Source organism: Filicampus tigris, chromosome 22 (genome assembly GCF_054856515.1).
Source record: "Filicampus tigris isolate MCC_2025a chromosome 22, RoL_Ftig_1.0, whole genome shotgun sequence".
Classification (NCBI taxonomy): Eukaryota; Metazoa; Chordata; class Actinopteri; order Syngnathiformes; family Syngnathidae; genus Filicampus; species Filicampus tigris.
This window is the reverse complement of record NC_141238.1, coordinates 960,198-979,055: the sequence shown is the minus strand read 5'-3', so window position 1 is coordinate 979,055 and position 18,858 is coordinate 960,198. Positions and strand designations below refer to the sequence as shown.

Here is an 18,858-nt window from a genome sequence, read left to right as displayed (position 1 = left end):
TTGCCTTATCTTTTTCTGTTGGACATTTTTTATACTGTAATCTTTTTACGTGTACCGGTAAATAAAATGTTTCGGGTTGCGGTTCTCAACTTTTGTCACCCCGGGCCGTGCATTTTCGAACCCCGCTTTAAAAGGCGTCGAGACACATGTACATTTCGGACGCATGCCGTTCGTTGTTTTTCAGTACCCGATCTACCGGTTGAGAATCACTCGCTGCTTTTGAATCTTTACATTTGGTGAGCCGATCCATCCGTCAGATTGTGCTGCTCACACCTGGTTGCCGTGGCGACATGCCCCGCTCACCAACCCCTTGGGGGTAGTGGGGGTGAGGTCAATGACACACACTCACCGCTCCTCCTTGTCATCTGGTGGAGGTCAGGGGAGCCGCTGGACCCGCCCCCACAGGTGTGCTGCGCCTTGAAAAATTCGCCAGAGCACAGCCGTCCTCATGCGTCAGTCATCTTTTATTTTTGGCCACAGATTACATTCTGTAAGGAGCACCGTGGCGACCACTCCCAGAGATCAGCTTTAAAAAAAAAAAAAGTTAAAAAAAAACCCAACATATTTGGTCCAACTTCACGATAACAATGATTTGTAAAGTTCAAGTCCTAAAGGTTTAAAACCACGGTCATATAAAAAAGGCCATTACACATGACATGAATAAATATGAGATACAGTAATCATAAGACAGACATTTGGAATAAAAATTGCATTATTAGCTTAGCGTGTCTTGAATCAAAGCTACTGTTGAGTGGCTTGCAAACAAATACGATAAAATGTGCAATAATTAGCACAGTGGTTTGTAGCAAAGCTAACAGTCATGTGTCAACTCATTCATATTTACATACATGTTTAACGTCGAGATTTGTTGTTCCTCATAACATTATTTTATACAGTAAAAAAAAGGATCATTCGAAAAAAAAAGTGGGGCGGGGGGCAGAAAAACAATTCATATTATTTTACCACATTTTGTCTTAAGACAGTCAAATAAAAAAAGTCAGCGTGTATGAAGTTTCCGCCAATGAGAAAAATAAAAAAACATTACGAGCGTCCTTATTTCTGCCAATTAAATAAAAGAGAAAAAACAAGGAAACGTAAATGAAATAAATGTTAAATCATAACTATGAGATAGTGACAAAATGTCAATTGTCCTGTTTCTGACCATTAAAAAATGTGTAGTTTTTTTTTTTCTTAACCTTTCCCCCAGTACAAAAAATACATTACAGGCTTTCATGCTTCTGTCAGATAAAAGAACAAACAAAAAAGACTAGGATAGGATAATTAAAAGAGATATATGTATCCTGTTTCCGCAAGTGGAAAAAAAAAAAGGAAAAGTCAGAAATGGGCTTCCACACCATTTCCTCACAACACAGCTGACATGAAATAAGTACACACACATATTTTACGCCCTAAAAAAAATTGTTTGGTCTTCCTTGTAAGTCGCCGGAGGGCAGCACTTGGCGGAAGAATGGCCCCTTCCATCAAAAGGTGCCTTGAAAGCAACACATTCCCAAAAATTCCCCGACATGCCAGCAGGGGCGGAAGACGGATTCATGATTCCACATCCTTCATGTGCCTTGTTCTCTTCATCATCTTTGTCCCGCCCAAATGGTGATCTGATGTGGCGGCGTTCCCACTTGAAAGCTGATGTGTAGATCTTGAGTGGAAGTGTGTGGAGGCTCTTTGTGTGTGCGCGTGCGTGTGCGGACGCTTTAGGTGCTGGCGGCCTCACACCGCCACCCAGCCGGGCCTCACTTGCGCTCCCGAGTACTGCACAGGAGGCAGAGCGCGATCGTCCGCCTCCTCTTCGCCCTCGTCCGTGTCCGTCTCCACCGTCAGCAGAGCCTGCGTGCCCACAGAAACACTTCCTCGAGTGAGAAGGTTTCAAAAAAGAACCCCAAAAAAGGGAATAGTTCACAAATGTCATTTGCGCTGAAAGAGGGAGAACCTCCGGTAATCCTCACCCGTGACTCGTCATTGCCAGCCCAAGGCGAGGCGTCGCCCTTCTTGGGCGTGACGTCGCACGAGTCGTCCAGGCTCTTCATGTCCTTCAACTTCCTCATGGTCAGGCTGTCCACCACCCAGAACATGACCGACTGCAACAAAATGGCAGAACGGTCCTCACCAAAGAGCCGGCCGAATGAGGATGCGGCGGCGGGCGGAGGCTTACGTTGACGATGAAGGGCACGATGAGCATGACCAGCACCAGCTCCAGTTGAGGGTTTGCGATGTAGCCCAGCAGAACTTCCTGCAGCTGCAAACGACAACGCGGTCATTTCATAACAAGGCCGCACTTTTGTTTCAGATCGTTGGAGACGCGCGCGTACTTTGGACCATCCCGGCACGAGCAGCACCAGGCTGATGGCGCCTTTTTCCAGAACCATAATGAGCAGGTACGTGCCGCACTGGCCCAGCCACGCTGCCGCCTGCGGGGGGTCGCCTGCGACACGGAACACGGAACTTTAAGAAATAATATACGGATATTATAGATGATATTTATCAATAGTGTAAATGTCACTCCGATTAGTTGAAGACGGCCTTGTGTATGTTATTTCCGGCCTGAAAAGTGGTTTAAAACGCCTTTGTGTCTTCACCCTTTGCCAACAGTGACCTCCAGTGGCCAAGACAAGAAGTGCATCCCTGCAGCTTCACCTCCACTGACGTGTATCTTGTCTATTCCAGCATGTCATCTTCTGTTGGAACTCACCGTACTCGCCAAACGTCAGCAGCGTCCACTGCTTGTACTCCACCACCTTGGACACCAGTTTGACGCCCAGCCAGATGACCAGCATGCCCACGGTGGCGTCCAGCAGGAAGTTCATCAGGTAGCTGGCAAACAACAACAGAATGCGCAGATAAGAAATGATCACAAGAGTTTATGTATGTATATATTTTTTTTTAATGAGAGCGTGCAACTGACAGTGAGCAAGGGTCCTCCTTGGTGAGCGTGGACAGGAACACGTTGGCAAAGTGAATGAACAGGGCGCCGATGGCCTGCTTGGACGTGTCGAAAAACCTAGAAAATATTTCATGTGGAAATTTAGAGGCAATTTCCACATTTTTTTTTTCTGCCACTTTATACTCAAATGTGAAGAAAATGAACATTTCTGACCAGATCCTCCAAGGTCGGCGGATCCCTGCGGGCTCCCGGAACCTTTTCACTGCAAAACAAGTCAATGTGTGTTGAGATAAGGAATCCTATTTTCCCATTTCATTTTTCTTCTGCCATGAACGACTAATATTACTGCGGCTTACTGAGGACTTTTCACCGTCTCCATGCATAGCCGTGTAACAATGGCGAACTGGAGTAAGCCTCTAATAAGTAACCGAGTGGAGGCTCATTGATCTCTCTGGGCCTCGGGGCTCCATGCTGCAACGCTCTGCTCGCTTCAGCTTGATGAAATCACTCCAGCGCGTTGACCTTTGCAAAGTGATGACCGATGAGTGTTATCGTATGCGCACTCACACGCACGGATCGCCGGTTCGATCGCAGACGCCAACGTTTGTTGATTCCGTGCTGCTGTGTATGAGAAGGCTTCCAAACTGCACGAATGCAGTTTTTAAACACGCTTGGCTCAAATGATCAGCACCACAAGCAGGAGGACTCTTGTCACCGACGTGGCCTACGTTCCTAGCGTCAGCTGCTGTAGCATCACCAGTTATTTATCAAGCAATCAGCCATTGTTCCTGCGCGGTAAACACACTGTCGACTCAAGGAAGAGGACGTTTTCGCTGTTGAATGTCGTGGACTTTGACATTTGCAGCCTCCAGAGAGAGATGATTACAAAAATAACAGGAAGTCAAATGAGGAAGTCGCACTCATCACAGAAGAAATCCGGATTATATTTATAAATCCTGTAGCATTTGGTTTCACTCAAGCAGCTGTTTAGCACAACAACCCGGGGAAAAAAAGTTTTTTTGTGAGGCCAAGCTGTGTACAAATTAGTATTTAAGATACTACTGACAATCGGTGCATTTATGTTTTTGGAGTGACTGGAAATCAAATGTTGACAACAAATGTGGCTGTATCATTGGATTAAAACAGCACAACAATTACCTCCAAATCTATATTTGAAAGAGAGAGAGAGAGAGAGAGCTCAGAGCAAGAGGATGGCGCTACCCCGGGGCAGGGCAGTGCTATAGCCCTGTCAAAAATCTGTGCAGCCCCAGTTAAGCCCCTCCGGCATTTTATTCAATAATGTAAAGTAAATGCAGCAATTATTTTCCTCAGCCCCCCCCCCCATGTATCGGCCCGGGAGGGGAAAAATCCTGTAGCCGTGCTTGACAACAACATCTCATCTCTGTGGACGTGATAGGACATTGGCAGCACGTCCAACAAAAGGCTTACTTTTAATTCGGCTTGGAGGTGACCTTAAACTCGCCGAATGTGAGTGACTAAAGGTGATTTAGAGCTGGTCCATGAATCCACACTGCTCTACAATCGCATCAAACGCGTGCAATAAGCAAGCCGAGTTTCAACTGGCTGATTTTTCAACCGGCCTTGGTGCGCGGTCTGAGGGAAAACAAACGTAAACAAGACGCCACGTGTGCAAGTGATTGAACGTTGTTTCCTGGTCAATTGCGTTCCTTTTTGCTGTTTGGGGATTGGGATAACACAAATATATATATATATTTTTGCATTTGTTGACACTCACGCATGAGCGTGCTGAAGGCGACGATGGCCAGGAGTCCCTGGATGAGAACCCCGAAGCGGTCCGTCAAGGCGCCGTTGTCGCATCCGTGCGGGTTGGCCTTGTTGATGTCGCTCATGTTGCTCACCTCGAGTTCTCCGGCATCGGACAACCGAGTCCTCACCACCAAAGAACCGCTGTAACCGTACATGTCCATGGATGCTGGCGATGCAGACGTGCTGACAGTCAGACAAAAGCGCGGCTCGCGTCCAAGTCCTCGCTGGGTTCTTTTTTCCCCTCACACCAATGTTGATTGGCAGTGATGAACGCGGTCTAAAGTGAGAGCTTGAAATTCAACCGTCAGGGTTGCTGATAGTGCAACTAAAGAAAACATATAAGTCGATTTTCTCGCCCAACATGCCTGTTTATGTTGAGGAAAAACAACTGTCAAGTCATCCCCACTTGGAAAGTGTAGCTTCCGGTTTGACTGTGTCAAAATAAGAGCATTTCATCCACTGTGCACTAGCCAGGTCGTGTCAGCTGTTCAACAAGTATTTAACATTTCTGTATTTATAGACACCCGCAACGCCATTTAAGATGTTTTTCTTCTTCTTCCTTCCGTGTTCTGACGGGGCTTGCGCTTTTACGTTTTGAGAGACATCCGGTTAACTTCCGGTTGTGATCGGGTGTTTGGCGCTGCTTCTTGTGGATTAATTGTTGTTTTTTAATTATTACAATCGAAGTATGTCTGTAAAGCTAAGAGGTATTCTCTTAATTTCAATGTATTTAATTTTGATTGTTGGTTATAAACGCTGTAGTTGTTTCAAGGCGGTTTGGATTTCAAAAATAAATTCACTTAAGAAGAAGAAGAAGAAGGAATTTAACTTTAAAAACAAAACAAAGAGCCTCATTTGGGTATAAAGTAGGCACTTTAATCCGCTGTTAGGCACCCGGGAAAGCCTCTTCAGGAGCAGATTAGTGGCAAAACACGCATGCGCCAACCATCTGTTCAACCTGCAGTCTCGTCTTTTTTTGTGTGCGTGTGTGTGTGTGTGTGTGTGTGTGTTGTGTGTGTGCGCGCGCGCGCGGGGAGGGGGTCGTGTCATTATGAACAAAACTGTACAGACACTCCCCGAGTACACTTAATACATTTATTTGACCAGGAATACTTCACTTACATTGCATGAAACGGCATGACAGTTGCATGATGAAAAATATACGCGATTCACTGTTTCATAAAGGCACTGAAGTAAACTAATGAAATACTGCTACTACCGCATGAAATCAGGCATTTTCCCCAAAAAGTATTACTTTCCGTTTCTGTCACCTCGCGATATATTTTTGAGAAGTTGCCTATATATTATTGGAGGGTGATAATGGTGATGTGGTTTTGTGTGACAGTCACGAGTTTGTCAAGGGGGTTTCCGTCACCAACCACAAAAGGAAGAAAAAAATTCTAACTTTTGCAGTGTTAAAAAAATGGCAACAATTCCTTGAGGTCTTTTTCCTTCCACGTGATATGACAGCATCAAAGATGGGCGTTCAAAGTTGACTTTACTCCCTTTAATTCCGTTATCTTTCTCCGTCATAAAGCTTTGCTCTGTAGCTTGCCGCCACTAGAGGCTACTGTTGATTTGAACAAGGAAGAAAGAGACGCGGATGAAGCAATTTACTCAACTACTGGGGAGCTTTTTTTTGTTGTTGCCGAAGGAAGAAAAGTGGACAAGAAAACACGGATAAGCGAGGAAACTCTGCGGTGCATTTATGTGTGAGCCAAGTGATCAGACAAACGAGCTTTTCATGTATTTGCTAACATCTTAACGTCTCATATAAGATGTATTTTTTTTATGATTGAATTAAGCAGTGTCTCGCTTAAAAATGTTGACTTTTGTCCTGAACTGCAGCTGTGTGTCTCTGCTGAAACGCGTGTTTGTTTGTTTTTGACTGCACTCAAAGGTCATTGAAGGCTTCAGACGAGGGGTCGATGGTGTGCGCATGCGCAGACGCGAGATGCCATATTGGAACGGGGGCAGCAGCGCGAGCGGAGAGACGAGCTGACTCCGCCGAGGAGAGCCGAGCCGAGGTGAGGCGGGAGCAAACCCAGCGGGGGGCTCCAGCCGGAAGTGTCCTGCAATAGCAAGAAAAAAAAAAACTCGGCCAGGTAAGACAGGTGACGACTCGGCTGGGTGGGAGGGGGCACTTTATGCTTGCATTTCGCCTTTTTGGCGACCAGATGAGCACAGAAGGACTTATTTCCTCTTGTTTGCAAGCGTTAAGCTCCCCTTTGGCGCTTTGTGGGGTGGAAAAAAATGTTTTCGCTAGCGTAACTTGCTTCAAGTGTCTCGTGCTAATAAAACGTCTTTGTGATGCGGTTGTTATTTTAACCCGGAAATATCGCTTTTAAAGATACCCCCCCCCCCCCGCCCTTTATAAAAAAAGCGGATGGCCCGCATGCTGATGAGTCACTTGTATTTATTTAATAATGACGAACGAAAGAAAGGTGCGTTTGAAAAAAAAAAAAAGTGAACCACCACAAAATATCAAAGGCAGCGTCACTCGGACCAACATGGCGCTGCGCTGACTAACTGCCACTTTAAAAGATCTTTTGAGCGAGGAAAAAATACACCCGCGCCGCGCCAACTGCCCACTTTGGTCTCTTTTGGTGCGCACACGCGAGATTTAGTGAATTAAATTCAAAGTAGGCACGGGGCGAGTGCGTGCGGGTTTTTTTCCGCCGCAGTTTGCAGTGTGCAAAGTACAGGAGACACGCCGCCGAGGCAGCCTGTTCCTCAGCCTCCTCTTCCTCCTCCGCCTCTTCCTCCTCATGACATGACGACCGCACACAAGCAAACGCGACGACGTTTCCTCTTTCACTTTGATCGCTTTGTATAAATGATCGCGTCGACCAAAATGTGCGCGGCTGAGCTTCAACGCTCATTTCCGGTCATTGGTTTGAACTTTGCTGGCCTTGGAAGATTAAAATGCGACGTGTGTCGACTTTATCTTGTCATGGATGTTTAGGGTTTTTTTTGTTTTCAAGGAAAAGCTGGACACACACAGTCCCTCAAAGTCTAGTGTGAATTGCGACGTTATTTTCGTTTGACTTTTCCCCACCAAAATGGAATTTTATTCTGTTACTAGAAAATACAACTTTTTATCAAGAGAAAAATGACTATTTTCAGAAGATGACGTTTCTCAACAAAACCTTGCTCACAAAAATATTGCTTTTTATCTTGGTAAAATGTACAACTTTATCATTCTGACTTTTTATCTCTAGAAAGTAAAACCTTTTAGCTAGAAAAATTAAGAATTAGAATCTCATATTGCCTATTCTGGTAAGATTTTGACATTAAAGTATGATGGCCGCTTTCTAGAAAGAACAACTTAATTTGTGTAATATTCTGACTTTTTATCACCATTTAACACCTTTATTCTTAAATGCTTGCAACTTTATACAAAAAAACCCACAATATTCAAACGGTTTGTCTGTAGAAATATTTTTTTTTACCGGAAAAATGACTGTTGTAAAGATGACATTTTCTGTGGAAAAAAACAAAGCGAAAAGAAAGACGCACTACAAACTATTATACTCCCCCCCCCCCCAGTTAATTGCATCTTCTTCCCTGTCTTCTTCAGCCCCCCCTTAAATGTTGTTTGTCTGTGTGCTATGAGGTTTTTCACCTGTAAAAAATGTGCTACTTTCCCAAAGCGTCATTGAAGACTTGAGGGAGAAGCCAGAAGCAGAAAAAGCGGCGGCGGCAGCAGATCACGTCTGTCGGAGGAATCTCGTCCACCTCTGCGGGTGAGTCTAAAAGAGGAGAACCTGAATAGGCGCTAATGCAATCAAAGGTGCGGCCGTGCAGCGGTAGTTAATCTGCTAAATCCCCCATTAAAGCTTTTGGCGCTGCTTTTGGGAAAGGCACGTGCACCTGGCTCATTGATTCTAATAATGTCCGAATAGTGTCCGACGTCGCAAGTGTTTGCATTCCCTCCCTCATAATTGACGCGGACACGTTTCGCCGCCCGGTTTTAGTAGCTGTGCTGATCTCTCATCCAAAGGCTTGAGCTGCTCCCGCTCTTTAATTAAAGCGCATTATTTGCTTTCTGCCGAGGACAATTGGTAATTGAAAAAGTGAAAACACTCAATGCTTCATTTAGTCACACCGAGTCACACCGAGTCACTCGCCTCACGTGGATGAGCTTTCGTTCTTTTCTATTAGACCCAAACGCATCCAAACAATCCTGGCCCGCCCAGCGCAAAACAACACAAATCGATTGAATAGGGAGGGAGAAACGTCCACACGAATCATTCAGCCATTTTGTCTCTTCAAACAAGTATGAAGAACATTCTCGGGAGGCCCTCGGAGAAAAAAGTATGGAGTGTGTCAAATATGTTTGCACAGCTAATAAATTACAGCCCGACTTTGGGTGGGAAATGAGCAAAGCCTTTGGCCACTGACGCATTTCCTGTTGTGTTTTTCTTTGCGCAAATCAAATAAGCAGCGCGTCACGCTGACCCCAGCAGTTTGGAATATTTTGCCGGCCTCATTTGACACGGTTTGTTATTTGGCCGCACTTCGGACAGCCGAGACCAGGCCATGCCTCTTTAAGGAGTGGGGCGTTTCAATCGCTTTATTCAAACACGGGCGTACCCCTGGGGGGGGCTGGTAAATTAGCTCGGCTCATTGTTTAGCCACGAATTGCATGCAGGAGCCACTGTCGGGGGGAGGGACACACACACACCCCTACACACACACACTGTGAACCTCACAGTTGACTGTTTTGAGTTCATTTTTGTAGTGTAGAATTTTTTTTTTCCAGCCAAAGGATGTAAGACCAACTGAAAAGGAAAAAAGTGATGAGCAGTAAAGTCTGAACTGTTGGGGAATAAAATTGAATTATTTTTTTTGTTTTGTTTTAGAAAAATAATTAAAACTTTTTTTTTTCTAATATTACAACTTTTGTACTTGAACAACACGCAATTTATTGACTCGAAAAATGCAACTATTCTTGTAAGATTACATTTTTTCTCAAAGAAGCAACTTTATTCCCATCCGGTTCTGTCTTTTCTCTTTCAAGATTTTCTTCTTGGAAAATGCAACTTTTTTGTCGTACAATTTAAAAAAATTTGAGAAAATTGAATTTTAGTTGTCTGCATATTGCAACTTTTTTCCTCTAGTAAGACTTAAATCTTGTTAAATTTTCTTTTTTAAATCGGTCAGGCTTTATTCTCGCACCATTTCTGGTTTTTAATCTTGATTTTTTTTTTTTTCAACTTTATTCTAATGTGATTACAATGAATTTCCTAATTGAAACTTTTCTTGATCAATCTATCTTGATTCGCTTATTAAATTCTTATGATTAAGGATTAAAATAAAATCAATAAAAAACGTTATTCTTATCAAATAAAAAGTATCCCACAGACGTACATATGATAAAAATAGATCTGACTGAATGCTCATAAAATGACCTTTTTCCATCTTCATTCTCATAAAATCACATTTTTATTCCCGCCAGATGCCAACTTTTTCCTCTCATAAATCTGACTTTTTGAATTAAAACCTTTTTCTCCCAAAATACGTTCCAACATTCTCCTCAAACAATTAGAAATGTATTGTTGTAAAATGTCCAACATTTTCCTCCCAGAAACACATCTTTATTCTGCTCGTGAGATCTTTTCAGCGTGACTACGAATACACCTTGTTGCATCTTCCCGACAACTTAATTGTGAGAATTTCGCCGAACACTAATTATCATACTTATTTAGACTTTCAACGTTTTGTTTTTTTTCTCCGCTAGCGTAAAAAGAATGAGGGATGACTTTGCACTATTTTGAGCGTGGCTGGTGTCTTTCCAGTTCTGCCGCTTTGGTGCTTATCTGATTGCAGCTCAGCTGTGCACAGTTCAAGTCGGCTGCCGGTACATCGCATGCGTTGCCGCTAATGATAACAGCTTTTTTTTTTTTTTTTTCTTACCTACTTGTGATTTTAAAAAAGGTTCCCTCTGCCAAGGAGGTTGTGCCTTCCCAGCTTGTATTTTTCCATTGTCGTATTTGTCGGCAACTTCCTGGCAACGGTTGCTATGGAACCTACGTTTTGGGGTTTGTGCTTCACGGGAAGCTTTTATTTGATGACGGTTGGTACGGTTTTTCTTTTTGCTCTGCCGGTGTTTCAGAGGACGCGGGAGATGCGGTGACAAGGTCCGAGGTTTGCAAAGATGCAGTCGTTGGCCCAGGATCAGTCAAAGGCACCCAAGACGCCCGCCTGCCCAACCAACGGGAAGGAGGAGGAGCTGAACTCAGGTGTGGAATGTTAGCCAAAAAATATTTCCTTGTGAGCGAAGCCTGTTCCACCGAGCATCGGCAGGCTCGTTTGTAGAACCACAAAAAAAGTCTCAAGAAGCCACGCCAGAAATGAAACAGGTTGTTTATTTTAATTCAGCCCTTGATGCCAGTTTCACTTGGCAACATGGAACTTGTTGCACATCATGAGTAGACTCACAAAAAAAGTCCAAAAGCCATTCCCCAAAAGACACAGGAAGTCAGCCATTTTGCTTTGAATCAGCATTTTTTGGGGGAGGGGTCTTTTGGCTACCGGACTTTAGGAAATTCAGCCCCCAAATCCAGTTTGTAAGACCCACAAAAAAAAAGTCTCAAGAGGCCAAGTTGAAAAAGATACAGGAAGTCAGCCATTTTGGTTTTAGCAGCCATTTTAGTTTTCCAGCGATCGTTAGATCCATTCCCAAGAAGGCGCAGGAAGTCAGACATTTTACTTTGAAGCCGCTGTTTTCGGGGGCATTTCCAGGGAGTCTGGATTTATTTTGAAAAATCGGCCCCTGAAGCCAGTTTTACGCAGCAACGTGCAAGCCGTTAGGCATGTCCATCATGAGTCGACCCGCAAGAAAGTTTCTAGAAGCCATGCTCAGAAATGCATAAGAATGCTGGCATATTGCTTTGAAGCGACCATTTTGGGGTCATTTTGTCCAATGTGAAGCTAGACAAGCCCGACGCTCAAAAGTTGCGTTTTCGGCGTTTTGCTGTGTGTGTGTGTCATTGTGCTGTTGGATTTTGTTTTGAAATCAGAGCCGGAGCCCATGGAGGAGCACGAGGAGGAGGCCGAGTTTAACTGGCAGGAGTACATGGAGGAGACGGGGGCCACCGCCGCCCCGCACACCGCCTTCAAACACGTGAGTCGACCCGCTTGAAAGCCGCTGCCGGCAACGCTTCCTCCTGACGCGCAACAGAACACAACACAAAAGACCAGACTATTGGCGTTTGTGTTGTTTTCAACCCGATTCGAAAGGAGCTGTTGGCTTTTTGCGTGCTTGTCAGGTGGAGGTTAGCCTGCAGAGCAGCTTCCAGCCGGGCATGAAGCTGGAGGTGGCCAACAAGGGCGCGGCCGACACCTACTGGGTGGCCACCATCGTGGCCACGTGCGGCCAGCTGCTGCTGCTGCGCTTCAGCGGCTACGGCCGCGACCGCACGGCCGACTTCTGGTGCGACGTCATGACCGCCGAGCTGCACCCGGTGGGCTGGTGCGCCCACAACCGCAAGACCCTGGCGCCCCCCCAAGGTGCGTTGCGTGGACGCCCGCAGAACACAAGACGCCGCAGCGTTTCCCAACCGTTAGCTGACGTGAGGAGGAAAAAAAAAAAAAAATGAACTGATCAAATTGGATTTGACGGCACATAACGGTTGGGACTCGCTGACACAAAACCTGCGCACCTTCATCTCTTACAACTTAAAGCTGCGCCATCTACTTGCTTCATTGGTTTCCTCTCTTTTTGTCTCTCAGATAAGCTGAGAAAAGGTAAGATGCTGCATGCGCCTCAACCCCCCCCCCCATAGGATGTTACCCCTCTCTTGCACGTTGAGTGATAAGTGACACGCACAGTCGGAGCGCACCTTGCCTTGGTGCCACTCTGATAAGCGGCGACTGCGAGCGGAAGATAAACGTTGGCGGCGGCGAGCGATGACACGGCACTAATGTCGCACTTGTCCAGTCTCGAGCGACGCGCGGCCACCATCTACCGGCTCGGGCTTGTCGTGACGGTCGTTTACAAACCTGAATTAGACTACTCGTCGGAAAACAGCCATTTTTTTACACAAGCGTGTTTATCTGAGGCAGTTAGTTTGGATTGGAGTTTCCAAAAACGTCCATGGCAGCCAATGACTCGGCGAAGACTCTTTTGTAAGGCTGGCGCCGCATATTTTTTGGCAGCTAATCCAGTATTTAAAGTAGGACCGCTAAGATTGGTGGCTGCTTTGTTCAATCATTATTGAGCCTGTTGCACAACTTTTCTCCCCCATTTAAAAACCAAGAAATACAAGTAGTGTGGAACATGGATGCTGTTGTGGATTTACATTTCACACACACACACACACCACAACAAAGTGTTAATTGCGCAAGGGCGACATTCCCCGCATGCTCGTGCTGTGTTTTGGCTGCGGCCGGCGCCTCGAGGTCACTCAGGCGAGCGTCTTCACACTGGAGTGAATTTTTCACTCCTGTAGCGCTGCCGGAAAAAAAAAAAAAAGCAAAATGCCACGACTCGGCAAAAATGGGGGCGCCGTCACATTTTGAGCGACTTGCCGTCCAATCCCGGGCTGCCTTGCTTGGCCAAAGTCAGAATGAGCGCGTTTCGCGGAGGATGGACAGGAAGGGTCAACGTCGGATGCTCAAGAAGCCCTCGCTAAAATGTTCGGTAAAATATGCTAATGTCATAATTGTTAAGGCCGGCATATTTGGAGACACTTGAGCATCGCTGCAGTCTGGGCCTGCGGGGGAGGGGAGATTGTCTGCGCGTGCATGCATGCATGTATGTGTGTGATGGCGGGGGGGGGGGGGGGGGGGGAGAATTCCCTCTCCTCAAGGTTAATTATGCACGTGATGTTATGTGAAAAGTCGAGCATGTGTGTGCGAGCTGCCTTTGGGATGGAAACGCCGAGAAGGAGATAATTGTTTGTACACGGCGGGCAGGGGGGAGGGGGAGGGGGCTGCGCAGGACATGTAAAAATAGTTTGATCTATTTCTGCACACAGCAGCGCTTGTGTGCATGCGAAGGTCCAGCACAGTAGCAACGAGAGAAGAGCCTCAGAGCGGGCAAAAAGAGGATTTATTGGCAAATACGAAGCTGCTATATTTGGTACATAAGCAAATATTTGACTGACACAGTCAGAGCTGGTCAAGTAAAGCAGTTTTTCATGAAACAATCATTGAAACAGAGCGCGATGCTTGCTGAAAGTAATCGTTGAGCGTATTGCGTTGGAAATTGTTGATTGTTCATTTTCTTCTACGTGATGTTTTTTTTTTTTTTTGTTTTTTTGCATGTGATTTGCAGCCATCAGGGAGAAACACGGAGACTGGACAGAGTTTCTGGTCGGCGACTTGACGGGCTCCAGGACGGCGCCCGCGAACCTGCTCGAGGGGGTGAGCGCGGCAGTAGAATTTTCCACGTGCTGGCGGATCTTTTTGAGATGGCAACCCAGTTTGCATCTCATGTTGTGCAATATTCATGTTGCTGAAACAGCATTTTAACGTGCGCAACCAATGTCCATCCTAAATCCAACCGACGCTTCGTTTCATCTGACACGCTCCATTTGTGTTTCCGTAGCCACTGCGAGGCAAGAACACCGTGGACCTGATCGTCGGCGGGGCCGTCCTGGAACTGCGCGACGCCTCGGAGCCGTTCCGGTACTGGCCGGCGCGCGTCGTCCGCAACGTGGGCGGCCGCCTGCGCCTGCGCCTGGCCGGCCTCTCGGACGAGCACCGCGCTCGGGACGCGTGGCTCTTCTACCTGGACGTGAGGCTGCGACCCCTCGGGTGGGCGCGGGAGAACCGCTTGGCCTCGGAGCCGCCCGCAGGTCAACGTCTGCCACCCGCCTTTGTGAATTCAAAGGAGCTTTCTTCAAAAAAAAAAAAAAAAAACAGAATTCTTAAAGGTTCTCCTCGCAGGATTGCGAGCTCTCAAGAGCGCCGCCGACTGGCAGCAGGCTTTGGAGGAGGCCAGGCGAGACGGCGAGACGGGTGCCGTGCCGCTGGAGGTGTTTAAGGTGACGCCCCTCCACGCGTTGTAACGCAAATTCCTCAAGTCCTGCTGGAATTGAGGCCAAGCAGCATTTAGTGTGTGCGTGTGTGTTTTGCTCCCAAAGTTGATCCAACGCAACAATCACTTGTGACGCTTTGCCTCTCGTGCGTCAGGACCACGCCGAGCTGCCTGCGCACGCCTTCAAGGCGGGCATGAAGCTGGAGATGCTCTGGCCGCGGGAGCGCCCGCAGATCTGCCCCGTTTCCGTCACCAAGGTGAGTCGGGCGCGGCTCGCCGTCGAGCGGATTCCGTCGACGCCTTGCGGCTGACCGGGACGGACGGGGCCCGGCAGGTCTTCGACGAGAACTACTTCCGAGTCACGGTGGACGACCTGGCGGCGGACGGCGAGCCGCGCTCGCTGCTGTGTCACGCCAACTCTCCGGGCATCGTGCCCGTCCAGTGGTGCCTGAAGAACGGCGCCAGTCTCCAGAGGCCGCGCGGCTACCTGCCTCGGGACTTTGACTGGGCCGACTACCTCAAGCAGGGCGGCGCGGAAGCCGCCCCCGACGCCTGCTTCCCCGACGTGAGGCCGCGCCCCCCCCCCGCGTCTTTGAGGAAGGGCGTGAAAATTGAAACGCGACGAAGGTATAACTCAAGACGGCGGCGGCTTTGTGCGTGCGCAGACGTGGCAGACGCGAGCGTTCGCCAAGGACACGTGGCTGGAGACGGTGCACCCCGAGCGGCCGGCGGAGATCTGCATGGCCCGGATCACTCAAGTGCGAGGGCGTCTGTTGTGGCTGCGACTGGAAGGTAAAAAAAAAAGAGGCAAATGCGCGTTGGACGCGGCGCTAACCCGGCGGTCTGCCGACAGGCGTGGCCGAGCAGTTTAGCGAGACCGTCGTGGACGTGGAGTCCATGGACATCTTTCCTGTGGGCTGGTGTGAGGCCAATGCTTACCCTCTGAACCTGCCGCTCAAACCCGCCTGTACGTACAAAACACGCACCCCACCGACAACTTGACCTGACTTTGGAAGAAGTGACCAACAAAGCAAAGACCTCAAATCATCCAAATGGCGGCAAATTGCGAGTGCGGATCGACGAGAAAGCGCTCACCGCTGATAGTGTTTGCATTTTCGGAGCCGCTTTTCCCAGGAAAAAAAAAAAAAAAATCATTGTCCAAACTGCATAATTCATTCTGAAAAAAAGATGTTGGTGAAGACGTGAATTAAAAGCGCGTTCGGTGCGTGTCCACAGGTGGCAAGCGGCGGAAGATTGCCGTGGTGCAGCCGGAGAAACAGTAAGACTCGCGCCCTCCTAATTCGGAGACTGTCCCGACAAAGGCGAATTGGCTCAGGAATTCTGCGAAATGTGACGAGCCTTTCATCCCCCCCCCCAGGTTGGCGCCGTCCCACCCCGCGGAGCCGCCTCCCGCCAATCACTGTCAGCCCGCCCCCAACGACGCAGGTGCACATGAATATGCAAATTATTTCCTACTCCTCCAATGACGAGGCGCGGGTCGCGTTGTTGTCTTGATGTGTTCCATGATCATTTTCCATTTTATCCCCGTCGAAATGGCACGAACCCTTTCGAGCCTGGCCAAAAATGACCGTTTTCAATGAGGAAAAAAAAGCACTGTGACGTTTCTGGCTTCGTCGGAGTTGAACCCGAAGCATGTTTGGCTCTTGCTTTCTCCCCACTCGGCAGCCAACGGCCGCTACTGCTGCTCCAAGGTGTTTGTCAACCACCGCTGCTTCTCGGGACCGTACCTCAACAAGGGACGCATCGCCGAGCTGCCGCAGACGGTCGGACCTGGCAAGTGCACCCTGGTTCTCAAAGAGGTGCGGGCGACCTTTTTTTTTTTCTCCTTGATTTCTCTGGAGCAAGGTTTCCCCGCTTGTGGATGAATTGTGTCAGAAAATGTCGTTTTGTTGTGTGGCCCGCAGCTCCTCACCATGCTCATCAACGCCGCCTACAAGCCCGGACGTGTCCTCAAGGAATTGCAGGAGCTGGAGGATCCCAGCTGGGACTGCCAGGAGGAGACTTTGAAAGCCAAGTGAGGGCAGCGCCGGCGAGGGAGCGAGCAGTCTTCAGGTTGTCGCTAATCAACTTGTCCCATGTCGGGTTCCCCCTCCAGATACAAAGGAAAAACGTACCGCGCCAGCATCAAAATCGTCCGCCTGGCCGACCTCATCCCGGATTTTTGTCGCAAAGTGTGCGTCAAGCTGCAGTGCTGCCCCAACCTGGTGGGCCCCACACTCGTCCCCGAAAAGTGCCCGGAGAGCTGCTTTGTGCAGACCAAAACCAAATACAGTGAGTGGGAATACTTTGGCTCACTCTACCCATTTTTAGCAAAAGATAAGGAACGTACTGTGAATGCACCACTCTTGTCTGCTTTTTACCTTTCTTTTTTTTTTTTAGCTTATTACTACGGGAAGAAAAGGAAACTGCCCAAGCCGCACGGAGGCGAGGACGCGGCGGCAGGAGGCGAGCCGCTCAAGCCGAAGCGCAAGAAGCGCAAGAGCATTTTCGTGCAGAAGAAGCGACGCTCTTCAGCGGTCGACTTCACTCCCGCCGGCTCAGCTCAGGTTCGACCGACGCGCATTTGGAGGGGAAAGTAGACGGGTTGGTCACTCGACTTCCTGTCCTGCGGCAGGAAAGCGAGGAAGATGAAGAGGACGGGGCCTCGCGCTCAGGCAGCGAGGGCACCAGCTCGGAACCCCGCGACGACCTGACCGACGCGTCCTCGGTGGAGACGGTCGGGGGCCGCCCGCGCCGCGCCGGCGCCTTGCGCAAGGCCGAGTCCTCGGGCGGTAATAATAATAATACTGCCGCCGGCAGCCGGGAGTCGCCGGAGGCCCGGCGGAGGTCAACGCGTCAGCTGCCCGGCAAGTACGGAGCGACCAAAGAAGAGGACGCGCAGGTGAGACGTTGGCGGTGGGCGGGGTTCTTCATAGAACGCCCGCCTATTGTCCAAAATGTTTAAATCCTGCTCAACGATTAAACGGGTTGTGTGCCACACAGGAGGAGGAGCCCCTGGTTCTGGACAGAAACCCTCTGGAGTGGAGCGTCCAGGAAGTGGTCCAGTTCATCAACTCCACCGACTGCGCGTCGTTAGCCAACATCTTCCAGGAGCAGGTGAGCGTTAGCGCCCGTTAGCGCCCGTTAGCGCCCGCCCGGGGAAGCCGCAGTCATTTTTGCCGCGGCTGCCGCAGGACATCGACGGCCAGGCCATGCTGCTGCTGACGCTGCCCACCGTGCAGGAGTGCATGGACCTCAAGCTGGGGCCCGCCATCAAACTGTGCCACCACATTGAGCGCGTCAAGGTGGCCTTCTACAGACAGTACGCCAACTGAGCCCGGGATAATTCTTTTCGGTTCGGGAACTCTTTTCCAAAAGCTGTGAGAGAAGCAGCGAAAACATGCCAGAAAAGCACAAAACACGCCGAACAACTCCTGTTTGTGAAATCGATTTACATTTCGTGGTAAGAGGAGCATTTCATTGAAATGCGAGACAGCACATTCATTATTATTATTTGGACTATTTATTGCCATGCTCACTTTGAGTCTATTCTGCTTTGTTTTCTCCAGAAAGTTTTAATTTATTCCCCAAAACTTTACACATTACAAAGTGTTGTTGCTCCTCGCGTTCGCTGTGTAAGCTCCAACCGACTGCTGTTTTTTTTCCTGTTCATCTTCTATGCAAATGTCTAGTTTGCTGATATTTTGATAAGCGAGAAATTAAATTTCTATGCATTTGTAGCACTTTTGGTCCCGTTTTGTTGCCATGACAAGTTGACAGAACAGAATTTTTTTTTTTTGGCCATTGACTCTTTTCACAGTACAGCCATTCAATCTTGGGAATTTATTTTGTTTTTTCAATTTTTTTCAAACGTTAAGAGCGTCTTGCAGTGAATGAGTTATAAAACGATTATAGGATGTCATACAAGCCCACAAATGCAAAGGTTTTTTTTTTTTTTTTTTCAAGAGTATGTTCCATGCAAGCCCACTACTTGAAACAGGGCATTCTGATAAATGTTGCGTTTTTGGAATAAGTGTTAATCCACTCGTTTTTAGCCATCTCCGGGGGCGGCCATTTTGTCTTGTGTCGACTGAAAATGACATCACTGCTCACAACGACCAATCGCGGCTCAGATTCAGAAAACAGGTCAGCTGTCAGGAGGAAGTGCAAATTGGCCGAGCAG

The 18,858-nt window shown here is 48.1% G+C and overlaps 2 protein-coding genes across 7 annotated transcripts; one reads left to right on the top strand and one right to left on the bottom strand.

Moving 5' to 3' along the window:
* Nucleotides 1–446: 446 nt before the first annotated feature.
* Nucleotides 447–5,228, bottom strand: tmem110l (transmembrane protein 110, like). Its single transcript, XM_086021694.1, has 8 exons — nucleotides 4,656–5,228; nucleotides 3,113–3,161; nucleotides 2,921–3,016; nucleotides 2,708–2,829; nucleotides 2,328–2,440; nucleotides 2,171–2,254; nucleotides 1,965–2,096; nucleotides 447–1,845 (listed from the first exon to the last, which is right to left on the bottom strand). Exons 1-8 carry the CDS (start codon nucleotides 4,846–4,848, stop codon nucleotides 1,729–1,731), a joined length of 906 nt encoding a protein of 301 aa, XP_085877820.1. The 5' UTR covers nucleotides 4,849–5,228; the 3' UTR covers nucleotides 447–1,728.
* sfmbt2 (Scm like with four mbt domains 2) lies at nucleotides 1,974–18,415 on the top strand. 6 transcript variants are annotated; one of them, XM_086021675.1, is made up of 24 exons: nucleotides 1,974–2,214; nucleotides 2,306–2,393; nucleotides 2,683–2,825; nucleotides 6,588–6,792; nucleotides 8,341–8,433; nucleotides 10,806–10,932; nucleotides 11,713–11,816; nucleotides 11,962–12,202; nucleotides 12,425–12,439; nucleotides 13,971–14,059; nucleotides 14,244–14,493; nucleotides 14,585–14,682; nucleotides 14,831–14,932; nucleotides 15,010–15,240; nucleotides 15,341–15,467; nucleotides 15,529–15,642; nucleotides 15,912–15,954; nucleotides 16,054–16,121; nucleotides 16,362–16,495; nucleotides 16,601–16,710; nucleotides 16,792–17,242; nucleotides 17,311–17,577; nucleotides 17,679–17,792; nucleotides 17,870–18,415. In XM_086021675.1, exons 6-24 carry the CDS (start codon nucleotides 10,848–10,850, stop codon nucleotides 18,008–18,010), a joined length of 2,784 nt encoding a protein of 927 aa, XP_085877801.1. In that variant the 5' UTR covers nucleotides 1,974–2,214; nucleotides 2,306–2,393; nucleotides 2,683–2,825; nucleotides 6,588–6,792; nucleotides 8,341–8,433; nucleotides 10,806–10,847; the 3' UTR covers nucleotides 18,011–18,415. The 6 variants fall into 6 exon arrangements, with proteins under 6 accessions (XP_085877801.1, XP_085877799.1, XP_085877804.1 ...); XM_086021678.1 differs by lacking the exons at nucleotides 1,974–2,214; nucleotides 2,306–2,393; nucleotides 2,683–2,825 and adding an exon at nucleotides 6,226–6,399 and having other exon boundaries at nucleotides 16,792–16,967; nucleotides 17,076–17,242; XM_086021673.1 differs by lacking the exons at nucleotides 1,974–2,214; nucleotides 2,306–2,393; nucleotides 2,683–2,825 and adding an exon at nucleotides 6,223–6,399.
* The last annotated feature ends 443 nt before the right edge of the window (nucleotides 18,416–18,858 follow it).

Coding starts and splice junctions, on each gene's coding strand:
- sfmbt2 (XM_086021675.1), top strand. CDS start 10,848: ATGCAGTCGTTGGCCCAGGATCAGTCAAAGGCACCCAAGACGCCCGCC. Junction 11,817..11,961: donor CGCACACCGCCTTCAAACAC/GTGAGTCGACCC, acceptor CGTGCTTGTCAG/GTGGAGGTTAGCCTGCAGAG. Junction 14,683..14,830: donor TGCCGCTGGAGGTGTTTAAG/GTGACGCCCCTC, acceptor CTCGTGCGTCAG/GACCACGCCGAGCTGCCTGC.
- tmem110l (XM_086021694.1), bottom strand. CDS start 4,848: ATGGACATGTACGGTTACAGCGGTTCTTTGGTGGTGAGGACTCGGTTG. Junction 3,162..4,655: donor CGCCTTCAGCACGCTCATGC/GTGAGTGTCAAC, acceptor CTTGTTTTGCAG/TGAAAAGGTTCCGGGAGCCC. Junction 3,017..3,112: donor CGCCGACCTTGGAGGATCTG/GTCAGAAATGTT, acceptor AATATTTTCTAG/GTTTTTCGACACGTCCAAGC.